General features: G+C 47.2%; 11 protein-coding genes across 11 annotated transcripts; 6 read left to right on the top strand and 5 right to left on the bottom strand.

Moving 5' to 3' along the window:
- Positions 1 to 91: 91 nt before the first annotated feature.
- On the bottom strand, positions 92 to 1,767 carry GLAREA_00744 (WD40 repeat-like protein; the record flags this gene model as incomplete). Its single annotated transcript, XM_008085502.1, has 3 exons — positions 92 to 467; positions 518 to 1,183; positions 1,229 to 1,767. 3 exons carry the CDS (start codon positions 1,765 to 1,767, stop codon positions 92 to 94), a joined length of 1,581 nt encoding a protein of 526 aa, XP_008083693.1.
- A 309-nt stretch (positions 1,768 to 2,076) lies between these two features.
- GLAREA_00743 (60S acidic ribosomal protein P0) lies at positions 2,077 to 3,095 on the top strand (the record flags this gene model as incomplete). The annotated part of the gene is made up of 2 exons (XM_008085501.1): positions 2,077 to 2,250; positions 2,325 to 3,095. 2 exons carry the CDS (start codon positions 2,077 to 2,079, stop codon positions 3,093 to 3,095), a joined length of 945 nt encoding a protein of 314 aa, XP_008083692.1.
- Positions 3,096 to 3,504: 409 nt separating this feature from the next.
- GLAREA_00742 (DNA repair protein MutS, III) lies at positions 3,505 to 6,640 on the bottom strand (the record flags this gene model as incomplete). The annotated part of the gene is made up of 3 exons (XM_008085500.1): positions 3,505 to 5,165; positions 5,215 to 6,037; positions 6,089 to 6,640. The coding sequence occupies 3 exons, from the start codon at positions 6,638 to 6,640 to the stop codon at positions 3,505 to 3,507; spliced, it is 3,036 nt and encodes a 1,011-aa protein (XP_008083691.1).
- A 452-nt stretch (positions 6,641 to 7,092) lies between these two features.
- GLAREA_00741 (putative hydrolase) lies at positions 7,093 to 8,001 on the top strand (the record flags this gene model as incomplete). The annotated part of the gene is made up of 1 exon (XM_008085499.1): positions 7,093 to 8,001. The coding sequence occupies one exon, from the start codon at positions 7,093 to 7,095 to the stop codon at positions 7,999 to 8,001; it is 909 nt and encodes a 302-aa protein (XP_008083690.1).
- Positions 8,002 to 8,115: 114 nt separating this feature from the next.
- GLAREA_00740 (Zn-dependent exopeptidase) lies at positions 8,116 to 9,306 on the bottom strand (the record flags this gene model as incomplete). The annotated part of the gene is made up of 2 exons (XM_008085498.1): positions 8,116 to 8,300; positions 8,358 to 9,306. 2 exons carry the CDS (start codon positions 9,304 to 9,306, stop codon positions 8,116 to 8,118), a joined length of 1,134 nt encoding a protein of 377 aa, XP_008083689.1.
- A 2,408-nt stretch (positions 9,307 to 11,714) lies between these two features.
- On the top strand, positions 11,715 to 12,782 carry GLAREA_00739 (HSP20-like chaperone; the record flags this gene model as incomplete). Its single annotated transcript, XM_008085497.1, has 1 exon — positions 11,715 to 12,782. One exon carries the CDS (start codon positions 11,715 to 11,717, stop codon positions 12,780 to 12,782), a length of 1,068 nt encoding a protein of 355 aa, XP_008083688.1.
- A 1,566-nt stretch (positions 12,783 to 14,348) lies between these two features.
- GLAREA_00738 (uncharacterized protein) lies at positions 14,349 to 16,560 on the top strand (the record flags this gene model as incomplete). The annotated part of the gene is made up of 2 exons (XM_008085496.1): positions 14,349 to 15,841; positions 15,963 to 16,560. 2 exons carry the CDS (start codon positions 14,349 to 14,351, stop codon positions 16,558 to 16,560), a joined length of 2,091 nt encoding a protein of 696 aa, XP_008083687.1.
- Positions 16,561 to 16,842: 282 nt separating this feature from the next.
- On the bottom strand, positions 16,843 to 17,578 carry GLAREA_00737 (Dimeric alpha+beta barrel; the record flags this gene model as incomplete). The annotated part of the gene is made up of 3 exons (XM_008085495.1): positions 16,843 to 16,872; positions 16,924 to 17,348; positions 17,395 to 17,578. 3 exons carry the CDS (start codon positions 17,576 to 17,578, stop codon positions 16,843 to 16,845), a joined length of 639 nt encoding a protein of 212 aa, XP_008083686.1.
- An 862-nt stretch (positions 17,579 to 18,440) lies between these two features.
- Positions 18,441 to 20,161, top strand: GLAREA_00736 (L; the record flags this gene model as incomplete). The annotated part of the gene is made up of 3 exons (XM_008085494.1): positions 18,441 to 18,531; positions 18,578 to 19,490; positions 19,543 to 20,161. 3 exons carry the CDS (start codon positions 18,441 to 18,443, stop codon positions 20,159 to 20,161), a joined length of 1,623 nt encoding a protein of 540 aa, XP_008083685.1.
- Positions 20,162 to 20,605: 444 nt separating this feature from the next.
- GLAREA_00735 (uncharacterized protein) lies at positions 20,606 to 21,569 on the top strand (the record flags this gene model as incomplete). The annotated part of the gene is made up of 2 exons (XM_008085493.1): positions 20,606 to 20,747; positions 20,797 to 21,569. The coding sequence occupies 2 exons, from the start codon at positions 20,606 to 20,608 to the stop codon at positions 21,567 to 21,569; spliced, it is 915 nt and encodes a 304-aa protein (XP_008083684.1).
- Positions 21,570 to 22,025: 456 nt separating this feature from the next.
- On the bottom strand, positions 22,026 to 23,570 carry GLAREA_00734 (Eukaryotic type KH-domain (KH-domain type I); the record flags this gene model as incomplete). Its single annotated transcript, XM_008085492.1, has 3 exons — positions 22,026 to 22,048; positions 22,100 to 22,991; positions 23,040 to 23,570. The coding sequence occupies 3 exons, from the start codon at positions 23,568 to 23,570 to the stop codon at positions 22,026 to 22,028; spliced, it is 1,446 nt and encodes a 481-aa protein (XP_008083683.1).
- Between the last annotated feature and the right edge of the window lie 913 nt (positions 23,571 to 24,483).

Raw genomic sequence — 24,483 nt, 5'->3', positions numbered from 1 at the left:
AAAGGTGTCAAGCTCTGCCATTGTAATCACAGTACTTCATAAGGTAACTTTTTGTGATTATTTTTCATTTCTTAGCTTGACAGCTCAAATTTCAACCGTCTTCCGCCTCTCCACCATCGATCTCACCAACCCTCTTCCTCAGATTCTCAATGCTATACAAGAGATTCTTCATTCGCTTGTTCTCCACACTATCTGCATCCACGATTTCGCTATCTTTGACTCCCGCTATTTTGAAGTCTGAATCTTCTTCGAGTACACCATTAGTAAACTTGAACGTGACGAAAGAGGAGTCTGGCTTGTCGGAGCTGCGAAGTTCGATTGTTGAGGCTGGTGTGTGGATTGTGTCGATTGAGGTGATTACTCGGCTAGGGGTTGTGACTACGCCGAGAGCATTTCCCCGTAGGAAGATATTTTGGACGTGTGTAAGGGTGGTATCAATGAGTTTGAAAACAAAGATTCCTGGGATACTATCATTCTATCAGTCAAGGCTCGGTGTAAGAAATGAAGGGGTCTTTACGCTTCAACGGTGACAAGTACGAAATCCACGCCCTCGTGATTTGTATGGTAAATACCTGAAACAGCAATCTTCTTCTCCTTTGCGCTTTCGCTTACTATCTCATTCACGTGTGTCTTTAAATCAGCTTTACATAAAAGCTCGGCATTCTTCCACTTCCAAACGTAGATCTCATCATCTCCGCCGCCTGACACCAGTATGCCGGGTCTTGTTGTTGGGATACAGAGTCTGCTGACGAACTCCCTATGTCCCAGACAGAAGGACTCTATGACATGAGCTTGGGGAATTCCTCTTGATATCCGAATGTGCTCATCTCTATCACTGGTAATGATGTATGTCTTTCCTTCCAGGGTTGCTAGCTTAAGATCGATGAGCAACGAAACATGACCTAAGAGAAGGGTATGTTCAAAAGTAGGAAGTTGATTCTTAGGGGCACTGTTGTGATGGCGTTTTTGATTTTCCAAGGCTATACGGTTGCGTTGAGAGTGTATTGTTTTTTCATTTGCTGATGGCTTGAAAGGTCTTTCTGCTATGGGTGTGGCTGATTGGGCATCTTGGTCCAAACTTGGTATAAGCGGTAGCGAGTAGACGTCGCCAAACTTGTCAGCGCTCAGGATAGTTGCTGAGTCTGGTGTTATAGCTATCGATGATGGTCGTTTTGGCATGATCCTAGACTCATGAGTATGAGTTCAAATGGTTGGGAAAAGTACTTACCGTTCGCTGACTTGATGTAATTTAGAGACATCTGCTTCATCGACTATCTCAAATACCCGAATGCATTTGTCTTCTCCAGTCACTGCAACTACATGCTTATTGTTCACTGTGACCGCCAAAGCAATGATAGCTGGAGCTTCCAATCCAATTGCAATGGCAACTGAGCGGTTATTCTGCTTCTGTTTCTTTTGATTCTTCTCGTTTCCATTCTTCGTCACTTTCGCCGTGCTGGTTCCTTGAGTTTCTGGCTCTACTTCTTTAATTAGGTCCTTGTCCGCTTCCCCAGATGAGAGTTTTCTCCTTTTGGCTGGCGGTGATTTTGAATCTATAACTATATCAACCGATGACGACTGAGACTCTTGAGTCGCGAGGAGCTTGGATGGTTGCTCAATCTCGGGTTTTGATATTTGAGGCTTCTCTGGCCAGGGACAAGTCCATGTTGAGAGGTATGACCCATTTTCCAGGTTGATGAGGTCGATACTCGAATCTCTGGCGGCAATTAGCAGGTTTCTTCGTTTGTCGATACACTGATATGGCATCTTCAATTATGAGATACTCTCTGAATACGAGAGAACTATAAACGAGAAATATGATACATATTATTTATTCTGTGAATCTTTTCGTCGTATCTTTTCGAAGGAAACTTGATATCACGTGCCAGATCTGACCGCCAATCGATACAAGCGAGTTCCGCGCCAAGACTTACACACTCCCACACTTCCAATTCCGAAATTGCGAGACAACTTTTTGCGACATCAACCAAATCTCGAAATACTCAGCCCGAGTATCCTTCAATTTCATTAAATAAAATCTGACCCTTAAACATCCTTTCTTCAAAATAAGAAGATATGGGGGGCAGATCAGCAAACAAGGCCGGTTACTTCGACAAGCTCAAGGGTCTCCTCGAGGAGTACTCCAGCATCTTCATCGTCACAGTCGACAATGTCTCCTCGCAGCAGATGCACGAGATCAGACTCGCCCTCCGTGGTGAGGGTGTTGTCTTGATGGGAAAGAACACTATGGTAGGTTCATGCGATTGCAATCTTGCGCCGCGATCTTTGCTCTTGTATTCGGACTCTAACTTGTGCTCGTTCAGGTCCGTCGTGCCGTCAAGGGCTTTATCAGCGATAACCCAGAATACGAGCGTCTCCTCCCATTCGTCAAGGGCAACGTCGGCTTCGTTTTCACCAATGGTGACCTAAAGGAAATCCGTGACAAAATTCTTGCCAACAAAGTTGCTGCTCCAGCCAGAGCTGGTGCCCTTGCCCCAGCAGATGTCTACGTCCCAGCAGGTAACACTGGTATGGAACCCGGAAAGACCTCCTTCTTCCAGGCTCTCGGTGTCCCAACCAAGATTGCTCGTGGTACCATCGAAATCACAACAGACTTGAAGCTCGTTGAGGCTGGTAACAAGGTCGGAGCCTCCGAGGCCACTCTTCTCAACATGTTGAACATCTCTCCCTTCACCTATGGTATGGGTATCTCCCAAGTCTACGACCAGGGCAACACTTTCCCACCAGAGGTTCTTGACATCGAAGAGTCTCAACTTCTCAAGACATTCTCCAGCGCCATCACCACCATTGCTGCCATCTCTTTGGCTGCCAACTTCCCAACTCTTCCATCTGTTATGCACTCAGTTGTCAACAGCTACAAGAAGGTCCTTGCTGTTGCCATCGCAACAGACATCGAGTGGGATGAGATTAAGGAGTTGAAGGACCGCATTGCCAACCCAGACGCTTATGCCTCTGCCGGACCAGCTGCTACATCTACCGATGCCGCCCCAGCCGCCGCTAAGGAGGAGGAGAAGAAGGACGAATCTGAGGCTGAGGAGTCTGGAGATGAGGGATTCGGAGGCTTGTTCGACTAAACCGGTCTTGATCTTGCATAAGTACGGATTTATTTGGGCTTTACGAATCATGATACCACATAGACGATATGCATTTTCAGGTAATTGAACGTAGCTCAAGACGCGAATATAAGTCATCCGCACTCGTTCATGGTTACGAGATGAGTGATGTGAAATATTGATGTTGCGTCTCTGCACAGCATAGGTGTTCATTTCAAAAGGTCAGTCACTATTTTCTTTTATAGCATTCCCCCGCATTATGATGAACAACTCATAGCTTTTTAACCCTTAATGGAGATCTGCTCCTTGAAGACCAAAAATAACAACTCTAATTTTTTCCTGATTGCTCCTTCAACTCCTCAGCTTTGCATCAATACCTAGTCAAGCAACAATATACTGACTATTATACAGACCTTTACAGTTAATTATCCTACATTGCGAATATCTTCTCGTCCAAAACTTCTTTAGCCACCGCAATTGCGTCCTCCGGCAGTCCAGCCAATCTCGCCACTTTCAATGCGTGACTGCTCCTATTCACTCCTTCCCTCAATTTGTGCACATATCTGAATCCCTCGCCTTCAGCATCTTCTTTCACATCTGTACAATAAAACCCAACTCCCTCCATTCGTCTCTTGATTGCCATATCTGCCAAATTGTGAAAATGTGTTGCAAATAGAGTTCTGCATTTGTTCACATTGTACAGGTGATGCAGACAAGCAAAAGCTACCGCGGTGCCATCGTTCGGAGTTGTCCCTCTGCCTATCTCGTCCATGATCACAAAGGATCGCGGCGTCGCAAGCTTCAGTATTGTTGCCGTCTCCAACATTTCGACCATAAAGGTCGACTGATCCTTGAAGAGGTTATCCGCGGAGCCAACACGGCTGAAGATTTGATCAACAATTCCAATCTCTGCATACTGTGCTGGCACATATGAGCCGACTTGGGCAAGAATCGTAATGAGAGCGTTCTGTCGCAGAAACGTACTCTTTCCGGCCATATTGGGACCTGTAATCAACCATGTTCTTTCCACATCGCCAACGAAACAATCGTTAGTAGTAAATGCCCGACCATCTTCCATCAATCCTCCCTCTACTGTTGGATGTCTACCGCCTATAATCTTATGTGTCGTGCTGGTGTTCAATACCGGCCTTGTCCAACTCTTCTCCGCCGCGAGCACTGCGAAAGAAGAGCCGATGTCCAGCTCATCCAGTACGTTTGCATTCTTTCGCAGCTTCACGATGTTCAGGATGACTTGCTCTCGAAGGTCACGGAATACTCGTTGTTCCTCGGCGCGAATGTGATCTTTACATCGATCGATTCGGGAGCCTAGATCAGACCATGATGGGTGATGGAAAGAAGTTGTGGATTTGGAGGAAGAGACTCGTTTGCCCTCTCCGAGAGAACGAGATGCATCTTTCCCTTTCATGTGACAAATATGACCTAGACCAGGTGTGAATTTGAGTGTCAGAGAAGGTGCTTCTAAACTAGCGCTCAGCGATTCGGTGAGTTCTATCTTCTCATCTGCTAACTCCAATAAAGATTGATGTAGGCGTTGGAGAGTTTTCGATGCCGCCGGTTTCATTATCCAGGCTTCTGTGTCGTCCGAGTAATGTTCTCGTATACTTGTTGGCTTTTTCCGTTTCGTTTTGGGAGTTGCGGAAGTTTCCAAGCCATTCTCGTCGCCACTTACCACTGCATTAGCTAAAGCGCGGATTTCTTCTTCCTCTGCTGTCTCGATAAGATGCTTCTGAGAGACACCTTCCTCGTCGATAGCTTCCTGGATCCGTGAAGCAAGAGCAAGAGGACCTTCAAGATCGATACGAGTAGCGAGAGCATGAATGCAAGCTGAAGATGGCGTTGTAGAAGAGAGCAAAGTAGTCACCAGGTCCTGCGTTGCTTGAATGGTGGCTGAGAGGGCCAGCAGGTCATCTGGGTCTCCGCGGCCGAATGCGAATTTCTGAAGAAGACGATGGGAATCATGAGATCGTCCGAGAAGGATACAAATTCTCTCTCTCAGATCCGCATTTTCTAGCATATGTGATACCAGATCGAGACGTGAGTTGATAATGTCGAGAGATGTCGAAGGGGAACCTAGGGAAAGGTCAGTTGGAGTTGCGTTGGTGAGGCAGTAAGAACTCACTTAACCAAGTCTCTAATAATCTTGCGCCGCCTTTAGTAGTCATTCTTCGAATTGTGTGCAGTAAGCTTCCTGTGAACTGATCATCTCTCATTGTCTTCTTTATTTCCAGTGCTCGCATAGTGTTCTTGTCTATTCCCATCATATCCAATTGACGCGAAGGGGGTTGAAGTTTCATATTCGAGCCCTGAAGTTTCTCCTCCACGTACTGAATCAAAATACTGCCAGCGGCAACCTCTTCATCAGTGAATTCCTCGGCTTTACTTGGAAATATTGGTGATTCCAACATAGGTGACCAATCTTTCATCGGTTTGAATTCTGTTGCAAGAGCGTATGTGACTATGTGTTGGTCCTCCGCAAGCACATTGAAAATAGCGTGGTCCTCATCGCCTTTGAATCCTTCATCTAAGACGATCTCTCGAGGTCCAATACGAGCAAGGAATGATGGTAGCGAAGAAAGAGTTGTGGTTTGGGTGAAAAAATGGCCAGTGGACAGATCCATCCATGCCAGACCGAGGGTCATAGAAGGCTGCTGCAGGCGTACAGGAGCAGATTCATCCGTTCCCAAAGTTTCCATGTCAGTCTGAGGATTGTCGGCAGCATGAACAGCTAAAACATAGTTGTTCGTGAAAGGATCCATGAAAGACTCATCAATCAACGTCCCGGGAGTGATGACCCGAGTGACTTTCCTATCATTCAAAAGGCCCCCGGACTTCGATTGTGCTACCGCATCATTCTTGAACTCCTCTGCAATTGCAACATAGCGATGCAAATCTTGGACCAAAATCTTGAGATAACGATCCAGTTGGAAGAAAGGGAAACCTGCCTAGAAAGAAATTAACATGGCAACAAGTTACAAGGCTCTCGAACCACGTACCATAGACACATAGACAGGACTATCTTTCTTCCCAGTCTTTCTCTGTGCAACTTTCAAGTTCAGGAGTGGTCCAAATTCATCCGCATGTTCAAAATATAACTCATAGAATCCTCCCACGCGGGTGAGGAGCACACAGTTCTCAAATTTTCGAATGTTGTTGCGGGCTTGCAAAAGTACAGTTGGTAATGTGGGTTCTGTATTCTCAATCGGCAAAGGGTCTAGGGGGATGAGACCTTGAGGAAGCTCATCATCATCTTCGGTTTTAGCGGCGCATTTCTTCGTCTTAATTGGCTTTGTATCAGACTCCCTCAATTCTGACTCCGTGGGCGGCAAGGGATTCAATGGCAGTTCATTGACAACACGTGGGGGAAAGTCGTCGAATGTGATAGTAGACTTCCGCTTCGCTCCCCTATTCTGAGCGCGCCGAGGTTGACGCGATATTGGAAATGCATATCTTCTGAGCGACGAAGTGCCAGTGTATATTGTACGGTAGTTCTGACGGGGAATGTTAGCGTTAAGCTTAGAACGAGCGCATCTAATAGTGTGAAACATAGTACATGAAAGCTGTTGGTTTAGGGAAAGATTTGATTCCAGGTGAAATATGACTGAAGAGGTCCACGTGACTGCGCGACACCTCCCAAATTCAACATCGTCAAAGTAGTTTCTAAACATGAATCTCCAAAGTTTCATGAGAAGACATCTTCATAATCAGAACCCTTTACGATATATAGGAGGCAAAACATAATAGCGTAATGCCAGTTCACACTTGACAAGATTAGTTAGTTATAGACATCATGGTGGTCCTGTTGAGTTGATTTGCTTCCAAGGTACTCCTCCATGAAGACGGAGCTCCAACTTTCTCTCTTTTTCAGAATGGTCTCATCTAACACCAATTTAGGGTCATATTACAAGCTCAATTGATGTCATTTATGGAACGCTTATCTCACCTTCTCGCTCGTGTTAGACATCCAATGAAAGTTCTCCAACGATCATCAATGGCCACCATGACTAGCACAACCACCAAACAAGGCTTCATTTTAGACTTCGACAACACAATAACAACAAAAGATACAATTTCAACTTTGTTTTCCCAGGTTCTCCAATACCAAAAATCTCAAGGCCGCGGCTATTCCAAAGCATATGATGATATCATTTCGGGTTATACTACAGACTACGCAGCTCATATCGAAAACTACAGACCAAGGAAGGAAAATCGACGAACTCTTAAAGAGGAGATAGCATTCCAGCGAAGTCTCAAGGATGTTGAGTCCAAGAGCTTTGAGCGGGTTAGCAAGTCTGGGATGTTCAAAGGTATTAGTGATGAGATATGGAAGACTTTAGGTCGACAGGCAGTAGCAACAGGAGAAATTGAAGTACGATCTGGATTTTGGAAAAGTGGGGGAGATCAGATGCCCAAAAGAACATCTGCAATCTTGTCAGTGAACTTTTCGAGAGCTTTTATCGAAGGCGTCATCAGCGTCCATCCAGAAAACTGCTTTGGGGATTTTGATAGTATTGTGTCGAATGGACAGCTTGATTCCGCGGAAGGGAATGGCGTGGTTATCGGTCCGAAGCTTGATGACAGTAGGAATATTATGGCAACTTCAGATGGGAAATGGAATGCTATGAACAAAATACGGCAGAAGTGGCAAGATCAGGGCGATGCTATTATGGAATTGATTTACGTAGGAGACTCGGGTACAGATATCGAATGTTTGACCGATAGCAGTGTTATTGGGGTGATAATGACGCCCGATGGAGGAGGATCGCTTATGGACACAATGAATAGAGTTGGAATCGAAGTTGTTCATATTTCATCGTTCAAAGAAAGGCAAGAGATGGAACGGATCTTGTATTGGGCTCGCGATTTCGTGGAAATAATCGAAAGCCCAATCTATAGATCCGACTATTAGACAATAAATTAAACTCTGATTGTTGTAGGAATTGGTTGTAATGTGACCGCTTAGTTTAGCCACACAGTTTCAGTAAATGTAAATGTAGGAGCATTCGATCTATTGTTATCGGGTCTAACCCAACGTGTGTTTGATCAAGACTTTATAGCCCTCAACAGCCTCCTCTAGGTCCGAGATTTTTAAATGCTCGTGGTCGCTATGAGCCATCAAGATTGTCCCAGGACCGTAAAGGTATCTTTTGTGATCGCCCTTTAAATTAGGTATGTCGGTACCATAGTTTACTGTTATAGTCTCAAAACCTAAACAGAGTTAACAATTATTACCATTAGAAATCGGTTGAGACAGAGAGGTCATACCTGGTACATCTGAATTGATAAAGACAGGGCCGTATCCATACCCGCCAGTAACCTCAATTTCAGGATCAACGTTCTTGACGGCCTTCACAACAATATCCTTAATGACCTCTGGGCCCCCATCAGCGATACGTATAGCTATCTTTGCACTTGCATCCTGTGCAATAACATTGGCTGCAACGCCTCCTTCCATCCTACCGATGTTGAGCGTGGTATTTCCATACTTCTTGCTCGAAGGAAATTCCGCATTCAACAAGGCGTTGAGGGCAGGAATCAGCATTGCATTCGCGCTTCTCCCCAACTCGGGATATCCAGAATGGCCAGCCTTCCCCTTCGCCTTAATTTCAAAACCTGCTATCCCCTTGTGTCCACTTGCGAGCTTCAATTCTGTCGGCTCCCCAAATATTGCGCTTTCCCATGTCAAACCTAAGTCGTTTGCCTTTTTCATACCATCTCCTCCAACCTCCTCTCCTACCACATATAGTAGCGCGACATCTCCTTCTTGTAGTTTGCCGGCGGCCAGAAGCTCTTCTACAGCTATGATCTGAGTCGCAACACTGCCTTTTGCATCGACACTACCCCGTCCCCATATCTCGTCACCCTTTCTCTCGTATGGCCAAAATGGCGGTACTGTATCAATATGAGATGATACTAGCACTCTCGTCTTTCGCTGACTACCGAAGTACGCAAGGATATTCTGTCGTGGTGGACCGGAACTTTTCTGAGGACCGACGTCCTGCGTTTCTACCGTAAACTTTCGCGATTCGAGGTACTCGATGAGGTATTGAGCGACATTGTCTTCGTTTCCCGTTATCGATTGGTGCTCGACAAGTCCTTTGTGAAGGTCTATTAATGATGAAGAGCTGGAGCTTTCGAGGATGGGGTACTGTGTAAGGATGCTCGCATATGCTTGACCGGCCAAGAATGCGCACGCCAATTGAGAGTACTTCATGTTGGGAAAAGCTGTAGAACAAGGACAAGGAAACAAACAGAGCTCAGGGACTCGACTTGAACTTCAGATAGATAAAGATTACACCAGCAGCTTGCTTTGGGGTACTTATCGTTCAAGCACAGGATTCTAGCTTAATTATCACCCCTGCAGCAAGCTTCCAAAAGTGGATAGAGGGGTGACGTCTGGTCTACTCGTAGAAGGAATGGGGAGAGCACGAGTGGCATCAATATTACAGAGGCTCGAGAGAGGCAAAACATTCCAAACCGAAGCTCATACTACTTAATATGTGCGCCAGATTTCACTATTACCAAACAAAAGCTATATAATACCTATTGGATCAGCTTTCTTGGCATCTTGCTCGTAAGAGTTGATTCTATTGACAAACATTACCAGTTTTGCTGTCACAACCAACGCTATACATCCAGTTATCAAAAGAGTGTAGCTTAGCTTTACATAAAAATTTATCCAATGAGATCAATCATCCAAGTAGTTATCACGTTGAATCACCTGAATACATGATATTCTTTTTGTTCTAATTGTAGCCAATGCTATAATGAGGGGCATGGGTATACTTAACACTCTGTACATTTTTACTGTCTTTAACAGAAGAACAATGAACTAAATTGAATCCGATAATATGATAATAAAGAATTTATGCCAATAAGAAGTTACCTAGCTATGCTTTTGTACACCTGGGAGAAGATTATTGTACTCCATTAGAACGAACGCCCATGTATTTTCACTCGCGTGAGTGTCCATCTTCGCCAAGAGATAGCCGCCAAGATCGCCTTGCCAAGTCTCGCCAAGATCTCTCCGCCACTTATTTTTTCCAGAGCCTCAAAATCCATCGGCCGATTGTTGCTAGCAAGTCCCGAATGATTGAATTTGCTTCTCATTGTGCTCCTGGAAGCTGGAATCGAAGGGGGAAATCGTGACAAGAGATGAGGTCACGGGACGGACGAGAATGGAAGGTCAGAGGTTTGTTGCACTTCGCAATTTATGCCCAGAAATGTGACGAGTCTGGAGTGGTCGATAGAGTGCTTGCTGTTTTGGGGGAGAGGAATCAGGATGGATGCTGCCGTTGCCGGACTGCCGCTCAGTGCTGGTTGCTTGGCCATGTTGCTTTTCTCGGTTATTTGGCAGGGCAGTCCGGAGTATGATCAGCTGATTGATGATGACTTGAGATAAAGGTACATTAACTTCTTTTTACCTACGTTGTGAAGAAGATAATTGATTGATAGTATCCCATGAGAACCGGAAGTGAAAGGTAAAAGCTCAACATGTTGGTGTGAATCATAAGCAGACAACTGCGGAAAGCAACCTTCACTCAATTTCGCTTTCAAGAGACGACCAGATAGTCGAAGGAACAGATCACGGAAATGTGAATATTTATAAAATATACTGAAATTAAAAGCACGGTGTATGGTATCTCCATATCCTCAGACGCTCCTCAACCGGTGACCTCAAAGTTAACCTGGAGTTTGATGGGCTGAATGTATCACTATGTCTGTAGTACCAGGAAGATTGAAGGATTGATGTTGACAGAAAAGCCGGGATATCATGACAGTCAGGAATGTAGGAAACAACAATAGCACGAGAACCCTGACTTCTAATAAACTAAGGTTATCTTATTTAAGCAACGTTGTCTGAGTACCTCAGGCGAGTACATGCAGTCAAACATCACTTTGGCACAAGAGAGAAATCAGCTACTGCACCATCGTTTAATGTAATTAAAGTACAAAGTTGAAGCATAGCATACTCAATCTGTATTCCAAACACAAGTAAATCCGAGCGAGACATATTGTGAAATGTCACGGCTGACACGGTCGATAGAAATGACCGACGGTCTCGGCAATTCAACTACATTTTCCGGTGGCGATATCAAAAGAAACACAACATGCTTGGCGGCTTCAAGTATTCCACCAACCTGAGTCACATTTGAGGGGTGATTCAATGCTTAAGGATCTAAGATCGATTTAATCAAGTTCTAGCCACACTTTGTTCCAGCTTCACATGTTGTGGCGTCGAGTTTATGGCCTATCTGTGGAGGCATACGCGGCTCTCCCACTTCAGCGTCCAATCACACCACACCATTCCTCTATTTTGTACTCGTGCTTTCTATCTCGTTCACAGTGATTCTACCCAAATTGCGTATGCTGTTGCTGGCTGAATGATTCAGACCATTATTGGCTGCACAGATGGCTGACGTTGACGAAGCTTGTCGTGCCTGCGTGGTGAGTGCGGGCCAGCTACGGAGTTGGCCTCTTAGGTACGGAGTTAACTGCTGGTACAATTTAAGAGTATATAGCTGCTATCATTTCCTCTACGTGTCTCTTTTTTCTCTGTATACAATTTCATCTTTACAAGAAGAATTCTTTTACCTCATTAAACAAGACAGAAACGACAACATGGCATACAACAATTATCAGCAATTCCCATTCTGGGACTTCGTACGAGCATTCGACAACCAACATGGAGCAGGTGTTGACCATCAGGCTGAGGGGTTCCCTGGACCTCAACCACATCCAGAAGAAACCGGAGATCATCAGCATCCAGCACAAGCCTTCGGGTTCGGAGGACCATTCGGTTGGGGAGGTGGGTTTGGAAGAGGACCATGGGGTGGACGCGGTGGTCATCGAGGAAGACATGGACCAGGACAACACGGCGGTCCTCATGAAAGGAGAGGATCTAGAGGTCCATCCCGAGAGCGAGGTCCCGAAGGAGAACGCCCAGAAGGTGAGCCGGCAGATGGACCATCCCATGGTCGTCGAGGTGGCCGACATCATCACGGTAGAAGAGAACATTCCCACTCGGACGGAGAGCATTCTGGGAGTGATCGAGAGTCATCGCCACATGGAAGACGCGGACCAAGAGGGTGCGGTCGACGGGGTAGAGGAGGACCTCATGGACATGGTCCTCGAGGATGGGGAGGCCACCCAAGAGGTCCACCACCACCACCATTTGGTGGCCCAGGTGGTTTCGATATGAGTGGACTTATGCAAGCTCTATCAAACCACCCACTGGCACAAGCATTCCGTGGCTTCGCCGAGCAGGCTCCTGGGAATGGAACTGACCAACAAAGATCGGGTACAATCGTTTCCGAAAATGACGATGTAAACAGTTTCGTCCCGCCAGTCGACGTCTTCTCTACTGAGAGAGCTTATGTTTTACATATTGCTCTACCAGGGGCCAAGAAGGAAGATGTTGGAGTCCATTGGGACGAAGACAAAGGAGTCTTGAACATTGCTGGTGTAGTTTATCGTCAAGGCGATGAAGAGTTCTTGCAGACCTTAGCACAAAGCGAGAGGAAGGTAGGTGTTTTCGAACGCATCGTCAAACTCCCACCTGGAGATGCAGAGAAAGAAGAAGTCGATGGAGCCATGATCACTGCGAAGTTGGAAGATGGTGTTCTGGTGGTAACCGTGCCAAAGGTCGAGAAGGAATGGACTGAGGTCAAGAAGGTTGATATTATGTGAGCTGTTGGGCATCCGGTTCGGCAGCGCAGAAGGTGGAATTTTTGATCTGGTAATGGTTGGCGTTAGCGATGATTTAATTTATTTTTGACCAGTAGTCTAGCACAAATGATCGGACGATCAACAAACCAATAAAAAAAGCCAGTTGGCGAATTAGAAATACAATCTCCTCCCTGTGGTAATATAATCGACTAAGATACGCGACATAGAACTCAGAGGCCTGCCGCGATTCTGCCTTGAAGCTGTAGGGTAGGTGTAAGTTCTTTGTACATTTGGGCACTGGATCATTGGCCTGCTAATGAAAGAAACAGCTCACGATCCATCTCAGAAGTTACGTGACTTGAGGCAGTTAGGTTTCCTGTCACGAATGCGCAGTAGTGTTTCGAAGGAGTCATCTTTGTTTACGCGACCGCTGGAGTAATTCTCGTGTTCAATTTCATTCCAACAGTCAACATGCTTTGTATCGCAATCTGCTTCGCGACGAGCAGATAGGACTGTTCGCATAGCACTCGACCAAGGCTACCATCCCGACGCTTTTGTATTCCATCGTGCAATTATGTATTTTAGAGTCGAATGTGAGTCGGCTGGCCGGACGTCGTGAGCTGTGCACTTCTTGATGAAATCTCTGCACCGAAAAAATCTTCTTCGCGATCCTGCCCTCAGGCAAAACCAACAATGAAAAAAAAAGATGGCCCGTCAGACGTCCATCAGCACCCACCCAGTCCACGCGGCCGAAGCCAGCACGAAAAGGGACAAGATCATCGCCACTCTCTATACAGTATCGCGATTAATCGCAACACCGCCATCCTTTCGGACAGTGCGAAAGTAAAAGGCCTCACTCTTGGGCACCGAGGATCGGCTCATCGTCCGGGTTGGAGTCTGAGGCTCGTGAGAGGATCTCAGAAGAGGACGTTTACTATAGAAATGATTCTATGCTGTGAGGGAGTTAGCAATTGCATACATGAAAGACCGTGAAGGTTTGGGGTGAAGCTTACAAGTAAGATCGTCTGAAGAAGAAAAGAAATTTTTGGGAAGGAGCGATCGAATTTATACAGACCTCGCAGCGCACGGCCCACGCTAGTTTAGCGTGGTCTAGCGAGTGATGGGCAGGCACGTGAGGTCGCGGGCGAGCACCTCGACATGGGATACCTCTGCCTATCAGCGCCCGCCGTTTTACCGCTTGTTCGCCAGACAACCATTTCTCACAGCTTTATTTTCACTGCACCCCCCTCCGTTATCTTTTGCTTCGCGACCGACGAAGTACCACGGCCACGCGACTTCGATACTAAAAGGCTTTGACTGGTTTATTTTATCCAAATCCTGAGTTCTGAGTCTAGTCCCCGGAAAGGGCTTCTGCCTACGCATGTTGGTTTACGTCATGGTACGAGCTTGTCTCTAACTATCCAGAGTACCTGATTTCAAACGCCGCCCTCTCTTTGATAGGATATTTCGCAAACACATCAACATCTCGTATACTTTGCGACCTTGCCTCACTTTTTCGTTACCCACCGCTACTATTGAGATTCACACATTGCGAACTCCATATTACACAAGCCACCTCCTTGAAAGATGTCGGATTACGAAGGACTTGAATACTTGGAGCCTGGCTTTGAGCCCGCCAGCCTTACCGTCCCGAGGTTGCGATCAATTTTCGTAACGCACGATATCACATACCCTGCGAATGCCAAAAAAGCACAACTGCTTCAGATATTTGAGGATGAAGTCAAACCAAAGGCAAAGAAGATCCTCTCTGTTCGAGCACGAGCTCGTCGGACCAGTCGAGGAATCACCGATGCAGAGTCACAAGATAGCACAGTAACCGAGGAAAATTTGGAGGAGGAAGCCATGCCACCACCGCCGACCCCGCGCACGACCAGAAGAAAGCCATCAAGATTGCGATCGGAAGAGGTGGAGTTGGAACCCGAACTCCCTCGTGCGAGAACTAGAAGTCCTACCAAAAAGTTAGCACCCGCGAAAACTAGGCAAACGAGGACCTCAGACACCAATACAAGCGCGGATCCAGATGCAGAGCAGCGGACTGTGAGGAGGGTCCGAAAAAGCGAGGCACCCGGGGCAGTTGTGCCAGTTCACAAAATCAAACTAGAAGACTCTGACGACGCCCCGACAGTATCCAAACGTCGCGAGAGTGCTTTCACATACGATAACCCTTTTCAGAGTGGAAGCTCACCTCTTTCTGAATCAAGAAGCACAAGCGGGGAGAGGAGGCGAAAGTCTGTAGGGACAGCTATCAGCACTCGAAAATCCACTTCGTCGACAAGACGAAAGACGGATGGACCAGTCCCGTCAACGTCTGCTGCCTTCCAAATTCCAATCAGTGAACTTGAAAGCCTCAAGCATGTAGACGAGAATGGCGTTGTCGCTAGTGAAGAGTTCACGCCAGAAGAGCAGCTAGAAATATCCCAAGAGCTGGCAGTAAAAGGCGTAGACGCCCTTGGTCCGAGAAGAGTTAAACCTCAGCAGCGACGAGCTTTCAACATGAGCGGGCCTATCTGGCTGGCGATCGTCGTCCTTCTTGGAGGTTATGCTACATGGTATAGCCAGGAGAAGTTTGCAGTTGGATATTGTGGTGTTGGCCGAGATGCGGTTCAAGTGCTTCCTGCGAATGTCGAAGTTCCTGATTGGCTTCAAGTGCTCGTAGAGCCTCAATGCGAGCCATGTCCTCGACATGCTCAGTGTTTCGAGAAACTAAAGACGGAATGCGAGGGTGATTACCTGCTCAAGCAACATCCTCTCGCCTTGGGTGGCCGCATTCCCATTGCTCCTACGTGCGAGCCAGATGGAGAGAAGGCACGGAAAGTGAAGGCTGTGGCGGACAAAGCTGTTGAAGAGCTTCGGGAGCGGAGAGCAAAGTTCGAATGTGGGGACCTGACAACTGAAGCTGGCCTAGCAAAACCAACTGTGAAAATCGACGCGGAAGAATTGAAGACGGAAGTAAGCAAGAAACGCTCCAAGAAGATGGGCAAGGCCGAGTTTGAAGAATTGTGGGCGGGTGCCATTGGAGAAATTGAGGGCAGAGAAGAAGTTACTAAAACAGATGATGGGTAAGTCAAACGATCTTGTTCCCTTTTTTTAAACGCAATGTTAGCTGTTTTCAACTTTTCGGAGGTCAATTACATATTTCTGACAACAATCCACTAACCAGGTCCATTTCTCCCCCTACAGAAACCGAACGCTTCTCGACAGTAACTCACTCGCCCGACTTTCTTTCTCCTGTGCAGTCAAACGACAATTTAGACACACATTGGCAGCAAATCGCCTCGTCATTAGTGCTGTAATCGGAATGTTATCGTTTGGTCTTTATCTTCGTTCGGCCTACCGTTCACGAGCAGCCACAAAGGCTTTAGTCCCTCATCTTGTCTCGTTAACGCTGGATAGACTTGCGACACAAGCACATTTACATGTCCAAGACCGAGAGACCTTCCCAGAGAACTGGATCAGTATTGGTCAGCTTAGAGACGACGTCTTGAGAGACCAACATAGTCTCAGTAAGCGAGAGGCTTTGTGGAAGAAAGTCAGAGCTGTTGTTGAGATGAATGCAAATGTTCGCGCATCTCAACGTGAAAGCCCGAGTACTGGGGAAGTTAGCCGAGTTTGGGAGTGGATAGGAGCCGTCGGTGCATTGGAGAGTGGAGAAAAGCGCCGCAAATCTGGCAGAGTCAGTTGGGGTGTATACGACGAGGCAAGTAGTCCTGTTAGTGGCACTGATGCTGGTCCGGAAATCGTCCGGCAGAAGTGGGAGGAGAATCGACCGATCTACTAGTGACTGATTTCTTTCTTTTGTACTCTATGTTGTACTAGTTTGGGTCTTGGAATAGCGCTGTATTGTATCATGGGCGGTTTGGGCTCATATACGTGGTTTTTTGGGTTGGTTTCTGGGTTGGGGGGAATGATACCAGTCAGTCTCATAGTACACTTAGTAACTCATAATACCAAGCTAATCTCACAATTACTTTTTACATTTTCTAAACGTATGTATAGCGCTTTCTCACGTCACAAACCCTTTTTACCCATCTTATGATATACACTTCCAGTCGCAATTCCCTCACAAACTGTCCTTGAAAGCAACATGAAACTATCCTAACATTAGCATCAAACCCCTGTACTTAACAAGATCTCAACTCACCATCTCAATCCCCCCATTTCCCTCCCTCAACAACCCAATATTCTCCTTAAAAACCGCCGTCTCCCTAAACGCCATATGATCCTCCACACTCTCCCACCCAATGAACAACTTACAAGCCCTCCCCGCTTCCCCTCCCTCCTCTTTCGCCAACTCTTCCACCACCTCTCCAATCTCCACTCCTTTTAACCCGGTCGTTGAAGATGAACGTACCGCGTTTGCGAACTTGGTGAGGTTTGAGCCATAGAATTCTGGGGTGGCGAGGAAGACGGTCACGGTTTCTACGACGGGGACTTTTGAGAGAAGGGATTGCGGGGGCGTGAAGTGGTGGATTTCGACGGTTGTGAAGAGGGCGGAGACGGTTTCGAGGAAGGATGTGTAGAATGACGCTGTGGTGAAGGTTTCATGGTCTTTGTATGATTTCCAGTCTATTTCTTGTGAGTTTAGTCCGTTTTGGTTGGGGGGGTTAGGTACTGATGCAGAGGATTATGATGGTTGGGTCTTCGATCTTGGAACCCCATGTTAAGCTTAGGAATCCGGGTTGTGAGGAGATTGTTTTGAGGATCTCAGACCAGGCTTGGGAGTCGGCTTTGTGGATGTCAATGCCGGGTTTTAGGTGGAGAGTGGTGAGTTCTGAGATTGGTGATGAGGATGTCATGGTTGGATGAAGGGTTGATTTGAGGGTATTTGGCCTGGATTCTTGTCTTTAATTTGCTGGGATCTTTGGAATGATCGGGTTGTTTTTGCTTAATGTGTAGTTATTGAGCTACAATGTACTTGCTCACGTAGACGCTCTAGAATTCGTAATACGCTGTGTATGTACATGTCCTATCCGAATCGTACTCCGTACTCGCATCTAGAAAGTAGGTACCCCTCCAGCCCCCCGTCGTGGCGTCTCGAGCCGAGCCTGGGCAACACTGCGGGAGCAACATCGTCTAGTGCACCGCAAGTCATCCTCAAGCATACCAAGCAACAGATTCAAAGAGGCTTCGTCGCAATGTCCTATGATATGCAAAACGGAACTCGGCATTTCTGGATATTAAAGATCTTTCAGCTCTGTAGGCCTGGAGTCAAGCCTTGGTATTCTTGGCCGTGCATTTTCAAGGTGGGGAAGAAATATGTTCTTGGTTTTGGTGGTATTGTTTGGTACGGAAAAGTCGACGAGAGAGTCAATTCTCAAGCTGCCATTCTGTTTAGAACGAGGAATAGACATGGAAATTTCAATTGAGCAAACTCCACCTCCAATCGTTGCTCTTTTAAATTCAAACAGACTCTTCCATTAGTCTTTACGGGTGTCAGACGTCGAATTCCCACTTTTCCACAGCCAAGTGGTGCGAATACGTAGCCTTACAGGGTGCAGCTCGGCGGACCGATAGTTTGCAATTTGAGCGACTCTAGAGGAGGGTGGAGATCTCGTTCCAAGTCATATCCGTCCGTCTTCCGTAATATATATATATACTGTTTGTTCTGGCCGTATCGTAGTGTCTCTCCTTCGCTTAACCCGTTTGCTGTTTCAACGTATGAAGCCTGGATACTCCAATTTAGGGACTGCTGCGCCATGGCTGCTGTGGCTGGCCGCCGTTCCGACATGGACTGTTGCTGCTGAAATTTGTAGGTGTTTTGTTTCTCATTGCGAAAACTGCTAATCATCATCCAGCATGCACCCAGCAATCGCGCACAATTACGACACAAGCTGAAGCAGATGCTCTCAGCTCTTGCGTCAATGTCACCGGTACGATCATCGTCGAGAGCCAGTCCTTGACACAGCTCACGTTGAATGGCATCGAACGAGTCGATAACCTTCAAATCAGTTCGTCACCTTTATTGGTCGACGTCTCTGCTCCTGCTCTATATTGGATAAACCACAATTTCACCATCTCGGATGTCCGTCTACTATCGAATCTGTCTCTACCCTCGCTGAGCACAGCGGCCGTCGATACGTTATCCTGGATCAATGTACCGAATCTTGTTCAGCCGGTCTTGCGAAAAGAAGCTGATCAATATGGCAACGTCGGAGCCAACATATATGGGGATTTGATCATATCGTCGTCCGGTATACAAGATCTGGACTTTTTCAATTTTGGCACATTTAATCAGGCGCAGAATGTTCGAATAGTCAGCAACAAAGATCTCCGTACGATCAATTTGACCACACTCGAAGAGGCACAATCAATACATATCGCCAGTAATGGACCGAACATGATTGTAGATTTACCCGCATTATCTCGTGCCAATTCACTTTCGTTGGAAGGAGTCTCTGTGGTGAGCGTTCCACGACTTACGAAGGTCGATGGAAACTTTGTGCTTTCGGGAAATTCGTTTGAGCGATTTGCAGCTCCGGCATTCAATGGAGTCGCAGGAGATATACACATTGAAGACAACGAATTGCTTTCGGATCTGAGTCTGCCAATGCTGACCGAAGTTGGCGGTGGATTGAGTAATGGCTCCTTTACAGTTGCCAACAACCCAGGCCTCAAATCTTTGAATTTAGAGCGTTTAGGAGGAGGGACAGAGGTGGGCGCATCTGGTGCTATTGATGGAAATGCTAGTTTTTCAGGAAATTTTGAGACGTACGATAAGCTTCCTGATCTCCATGTTGAAGATTGCTAACCTTGCATTTAGTGTTTATATGCCAAGATTGATCGATTATACGGCGGGCTTCCATATAGCTACTACACATGCAGACTTCAATTGCACCCCTTTCGATAGACTATCATATTCTCCTATAAACAAAGGGTCTCGAAAACTATATTCATGTTCAGGAATCGCATTGGGCAGCACGACCGACACAGCTATACACTATTCCCAGAGCAAAGGCTCATTACTGCCAAAAGGCGCAATGGCGATCATCATCATCATCGGCGCTGTAGCAGGATTAGGTGCAGTTGCATATGCATATAGATGTTTCCATCGACGTAGGATAGCCCAGAGGCAACTAGCTCCTACACAACCGTCACTGGCGGATATGGGAGTTATGTTGCCTGGTATTCGGGTACCACGCCAGCATGAAGATGGGGATGGGATTGAAATGCTTCCTGAATATTCGAGGCATGGGAAACCAGGAGAAGTGCCGCCAAAGTACGATGATAACGCGATCTATGGTGGACCACCGCCAGGCGCACCTCCTCCCGCTGTCACAAAGTCTTTCTTCACGAATCTGGTTAGGTTGTCGAACTGGAGTCGAAGAGGAGGAAGCAATGACGGGCCTGGTACGGGAACCAGTGGGCCGTCTGCGGTCTAAGGCTTCATTGGTAGCTCGAACATACATTGACACACACTTATACCCCTCATACATTCCGTTCCTTATCTCTTTCGAAGTGAAAAGCGTCAATGGTGTCAGCCCGCTACCACGGACCGGAACCAGTTACAGTAATAAGCGCTACTGTATGAATTGACATTTCTGGTCGTGGGGGATCGATCGACCAGAGCTGTCAAAATGATGATCTTGCCCCGCAGTTGCTTGCAATGACGTCCCTAAGCGAGGCGCCCCCTTTCTGCGTTATCGAGACCGGATTTCGTTCAACAAGTGAGGGGGAGGGGCACATGAGGGGTTTATAAGTAAATATTTTCCTAAGATATTCCAAGCTTTCTCATCTACTATATTCAAGACATCAAGAAAGCTTAAATCCTAAATCTAAATTTCCAACAAGACAAACTTCAGCACGCCAGAAAATACCCCGCCAAAATGGAGACTATCAATAACCTCGCCAGCAAAGCCGCCAATGTCGTTGGAGGTAAACAAAACACAGCTGCAACCGATGAAAGTGTTCCACGCTCCATGCAACAGAATGACTCAATTGGTGGTTCATCCCAGCCAAACTACAGTGGTAAGTCTCTTCATGTCCATCTCAAAGTCTACCACTGACAGAAACACAGGAACAACCGATCCCCTAGGCCACACCAACAACGAAGCACCTATCGGCGGCCCCTCCAGTACAGCCCACTCCAACGTAAAGGAACCCGGCTTCACCCAAAATCCAAGCTTGAACTCGTCAGAAATGGGCGCAAGAGACGATGTCACCGGCACCTCACACCTAGGCAAAGGTGTATCCGACTCCACCCACTCAACCAACACAGAAAGCGAGTCCAAGTCCGACCCCCTAGGCCACACCAACAACGAAACCCCCATCGGCGGCCCCTCAAGCACCGCCCACTCCAACGTCAAAGAACCAGGCTTCACCACCGAACCCAGCTCCGAAGAAATGGGTGCCCGCGCCGACATCAAAGGCGCAACCCCAGCGCAAGGCATACCCACCGCCCCTCGCGCCGCAGACTCCAAACCCGCAGACGCGACGGACACGAAGGGCGCACAATACACGCCTACATCGCGCGAGCCCGATTCTTCAGAGAAGGAAGAAGTGAAGAAAGACGACGACGGACATATCCTGAAACCTGGGTCTGCGGAGGCGAAGGTGCAGGGTAAATCGGTGTTGCCGACGAGCGAGCGGCCGTATGGCGAAAGCGGGATTCCGGATGTGGTGGAGAAGGATTTGAAGTCTGATGGTGAGTATAGGCGGGGTGGGGAGAGGGGGGGGATGAAGCCGCCGACTGGGAGTGGGAATGAGGAGGGGAGGTTGGAGGGGAAGGATGATGATAAGGTTTTGGAGGAGAATGGGGTTAGGATTACGGGGAAGACGGCTGCTAGGTAGGGTGTTTGGAGGAGTACGAATGGACTTTCGGATGTAGGTCTAGGGTGATGGTGGTGGGTCTACTGTAATATTAGCGACATGAAAACGATTTTATCTCTCATACCGTAATTACTCATGAACAACGATTGTCCTGATGTTAGAAGAAGTAAGCTACTCAACTGCAGCAACCTGGACTGCTTCAATCACAATGCGAACAACACCATAGAGCTTAACGAGTTCAAGTTTGAAATCTGTCACATTCTGACTACCTAAATGCTCAAATACATGGTGGAATGTCACCGGTTCACCGTCCAATCCCAAGATGAGCAAAAACAACTTGTAAATGAGAGAGAATTGATAATATCTCCTGATCTCAATGACCTTTTTATTTGCCCCCTGAAACGCCATTAACAAACTCGAACTTCCAAAAAGTGCAAAATATTGTTCGTCATAATGCTGTCATGTTCAGTAACCGGATCAGATTCGGTGCTTTTCACTCTCTATTAAGTACGTTAGCAAGTTGAAGCACATTCAGGAGCAAATAAACTAACCAAGCCGTGAATATAGCATGTAAAGTGCCATCTGGTTACATTCTTGTGTACCTGTTATGGTGACTAGTCTCTCGTTGCTGTTGTCTTGTGGCTCGTTAATCTTGATGACACTTCCACTGAGCTGTCTGATCTCGTTGATCTTCTGTCCACCCTTGCCGATAATAGCGCCAACCATGTCGTTTGGAATGAAGATTTGTTGGGTCAGTGGCTGGCCTGGCACCAAACCTTGCATTGGCTGCGCTGGTGGACCAGCATGCGATTGAGGACCAGGCTGACCTCCCAATTGAGGTTGTTGTGGTCCGACTCCACCATAGCCTTGGACAGGACCTCCACCTCCATAATGAACTGGTAACGGAGTTTGTTGCTGTTGTGGAGGGCCTTGTTGATAGGGCTGGCCATATTGTTGCGCCGGTGTATGATTACCATGACCACCGTGATGACCACGGTCCATACGACCACGATGATTGTCTGGATGTCCATAGTTTCCTCCAGCTGGTTGAGGGACATATGGAACGACTTGCATGCCGCCCGGAACTACACCGGCTGGACCACCGCTTCGAGACGCATATGCAGAGGCCGCTGGCCCACCAAATCGCTCTGACAATTGTTCAAAGAGCGTGCTGCCAACATAGTATGTGGCGATGTGAACCGCATCTGCCACACCAAGGACAACAAGCGATCTTTCGGTGGAAAGTGGTAAGCATGCATCTGAGGCGTTAAGACGAGCACCAGATGCTTCTTGAATCTCTCGAATTCGCATACCACCTTTACCAATGATTGATCCGATCAAGATATGCGGAATCAACAGCCGGAGCGGGTAGGTTCGTGATTCAGCGCTAGATGCTTTATCAAGCTCTTCGTTGTTCAGCGTGCGAATGATCAAACCAAATGCCTTTTTGCAATTAGCTGGATTCACAAAACTACGGAATGAGATTCATACCTTGGCCGCAGCATCTACTACTCCACTGACAGTCAATATCCGTTCAACAGCGCCTTTCTGGTACTCGCTGACTGTGCATTTAGCACCAGACATTTTTCTAATCAGAGACACATTCTCGCCGCCCTTGCCAATGACCGTGGCAGCTTCAGCGCTTGTGATTACTGCTCGAATATGGATCCAAGAACTCTCATCGTGAGGAAGTGTCGAGCTGACACTGTGCTCTCTGTTTGAGGAAGTCGTAGTCTCAATCGATTGTGGTGCAACGTCTGGTACCGCTGTGTCACCTTGTCCATCAACGCCTTGTGACTTTACGCCGTTTGTAGGTGCCTTCGTATCTGGTGTGGAGCTGACAACCGGGAGCTCGACCGTACCAGCGTCGGGCTTCTGGTCTTCCTCGCCTTTTACGATTTTATCGAGCGCCGGTCGTTTGGCTTCTGGGCGATCGTCAGGTGCTGAAGGAGATGAAGGGTCCTCGAGAGGTCTCTTGGTCGATTGAGCGGGAGTGGTTGTAGGGGGTGGTGAGGCAGACATAATGCGTGCTAATGGTTAATCTCTTCACTAAAGATTTGGAGAAGCAGTCGGGAAGGAGGTCGGAACAATTATTGATTGATTGATCGTTATGTACACCAGGGGCCTTCGAAAGAAAACGTGCTGGTGGAAGTGATCGGAAAGGAGGAGAGCGTGTGTATGGGTGCTGAGAACAGGATGGAGTCGAAGGTATGAAGGGAGCGGGAAGGTGGTGCGGATACAGAAGTACAAGTCTTGAGAAATTGATCGTGTGCTTGTGGAGGAAGGAGGCTGAATGTGAAGGCGAAGACGATTATGATGAAGATATGCGAACTGGTTGATGTGTGGAGGTGATTGAGATTGAGGAGATATTCCCTGGGGAGAAGCAGTAGTAGAGACCTTTCCTCAAACCTTTTAGGCCCGCCAACGACGATTTGTCGATTCTTCTTTTGTAGCTTGTCTGGGGTCGGGTCGGGCTGCAGCTCTGCTGAGCGTTTGCTGGAGGTGTTTCTGTTTGGTTTCGGGAAGCGGACTATGGTCGAAGTATCGAGATGGAGAGGTGGAGAGTCGTAGCCTGCGAGATTGGTATTCCCGATCAGAATCAAATGTAGGAGAGCACAAATCGATCAACGTCGGAATGGGAGAAGAGATGGAAAAGCTCAAAGGTTGATGGAGTTGTTGCTGACGTCGCGAGGCGTGCTCTCTGGAGAAGCTCAAATAAATCGGAAGGACCATTAAGCTTAAAGAGCCGACCAGATGTGTCCGTGCTTTCAGGCATAACATCTGCAGCCAGCACACATCAATTTCAGCGGACTACGAGTACCTTCCACTTCTTCGAAAAACTAAAATACTTAGATTTACTACAGAACCTTTAGTCGCCTACTCGGTGGGTATTGAAAAATATTTCCAGAAGTCAACCCATCTGCGTCCAGGAGGG

This window comes from Glarea lozoyensis (assembly GCF_000409485.1).
Source record: "Glarea lozoyensis ATCC 20868 chromosome Unknown GLAREA3, whole genome shotgun sequence".
Lineage (NCBI taxonomy): Eukaryota > Fungi > Ascomycota > Leotiomycetes > Helotiales > Helotiaceae > Glarea > Glarea lozoyensis.
The sequence above is the reverse complement of the archived record's forward strand: the minus strand, read 5'-3'. Positions and strand labels throughout refer to the sequence as shown.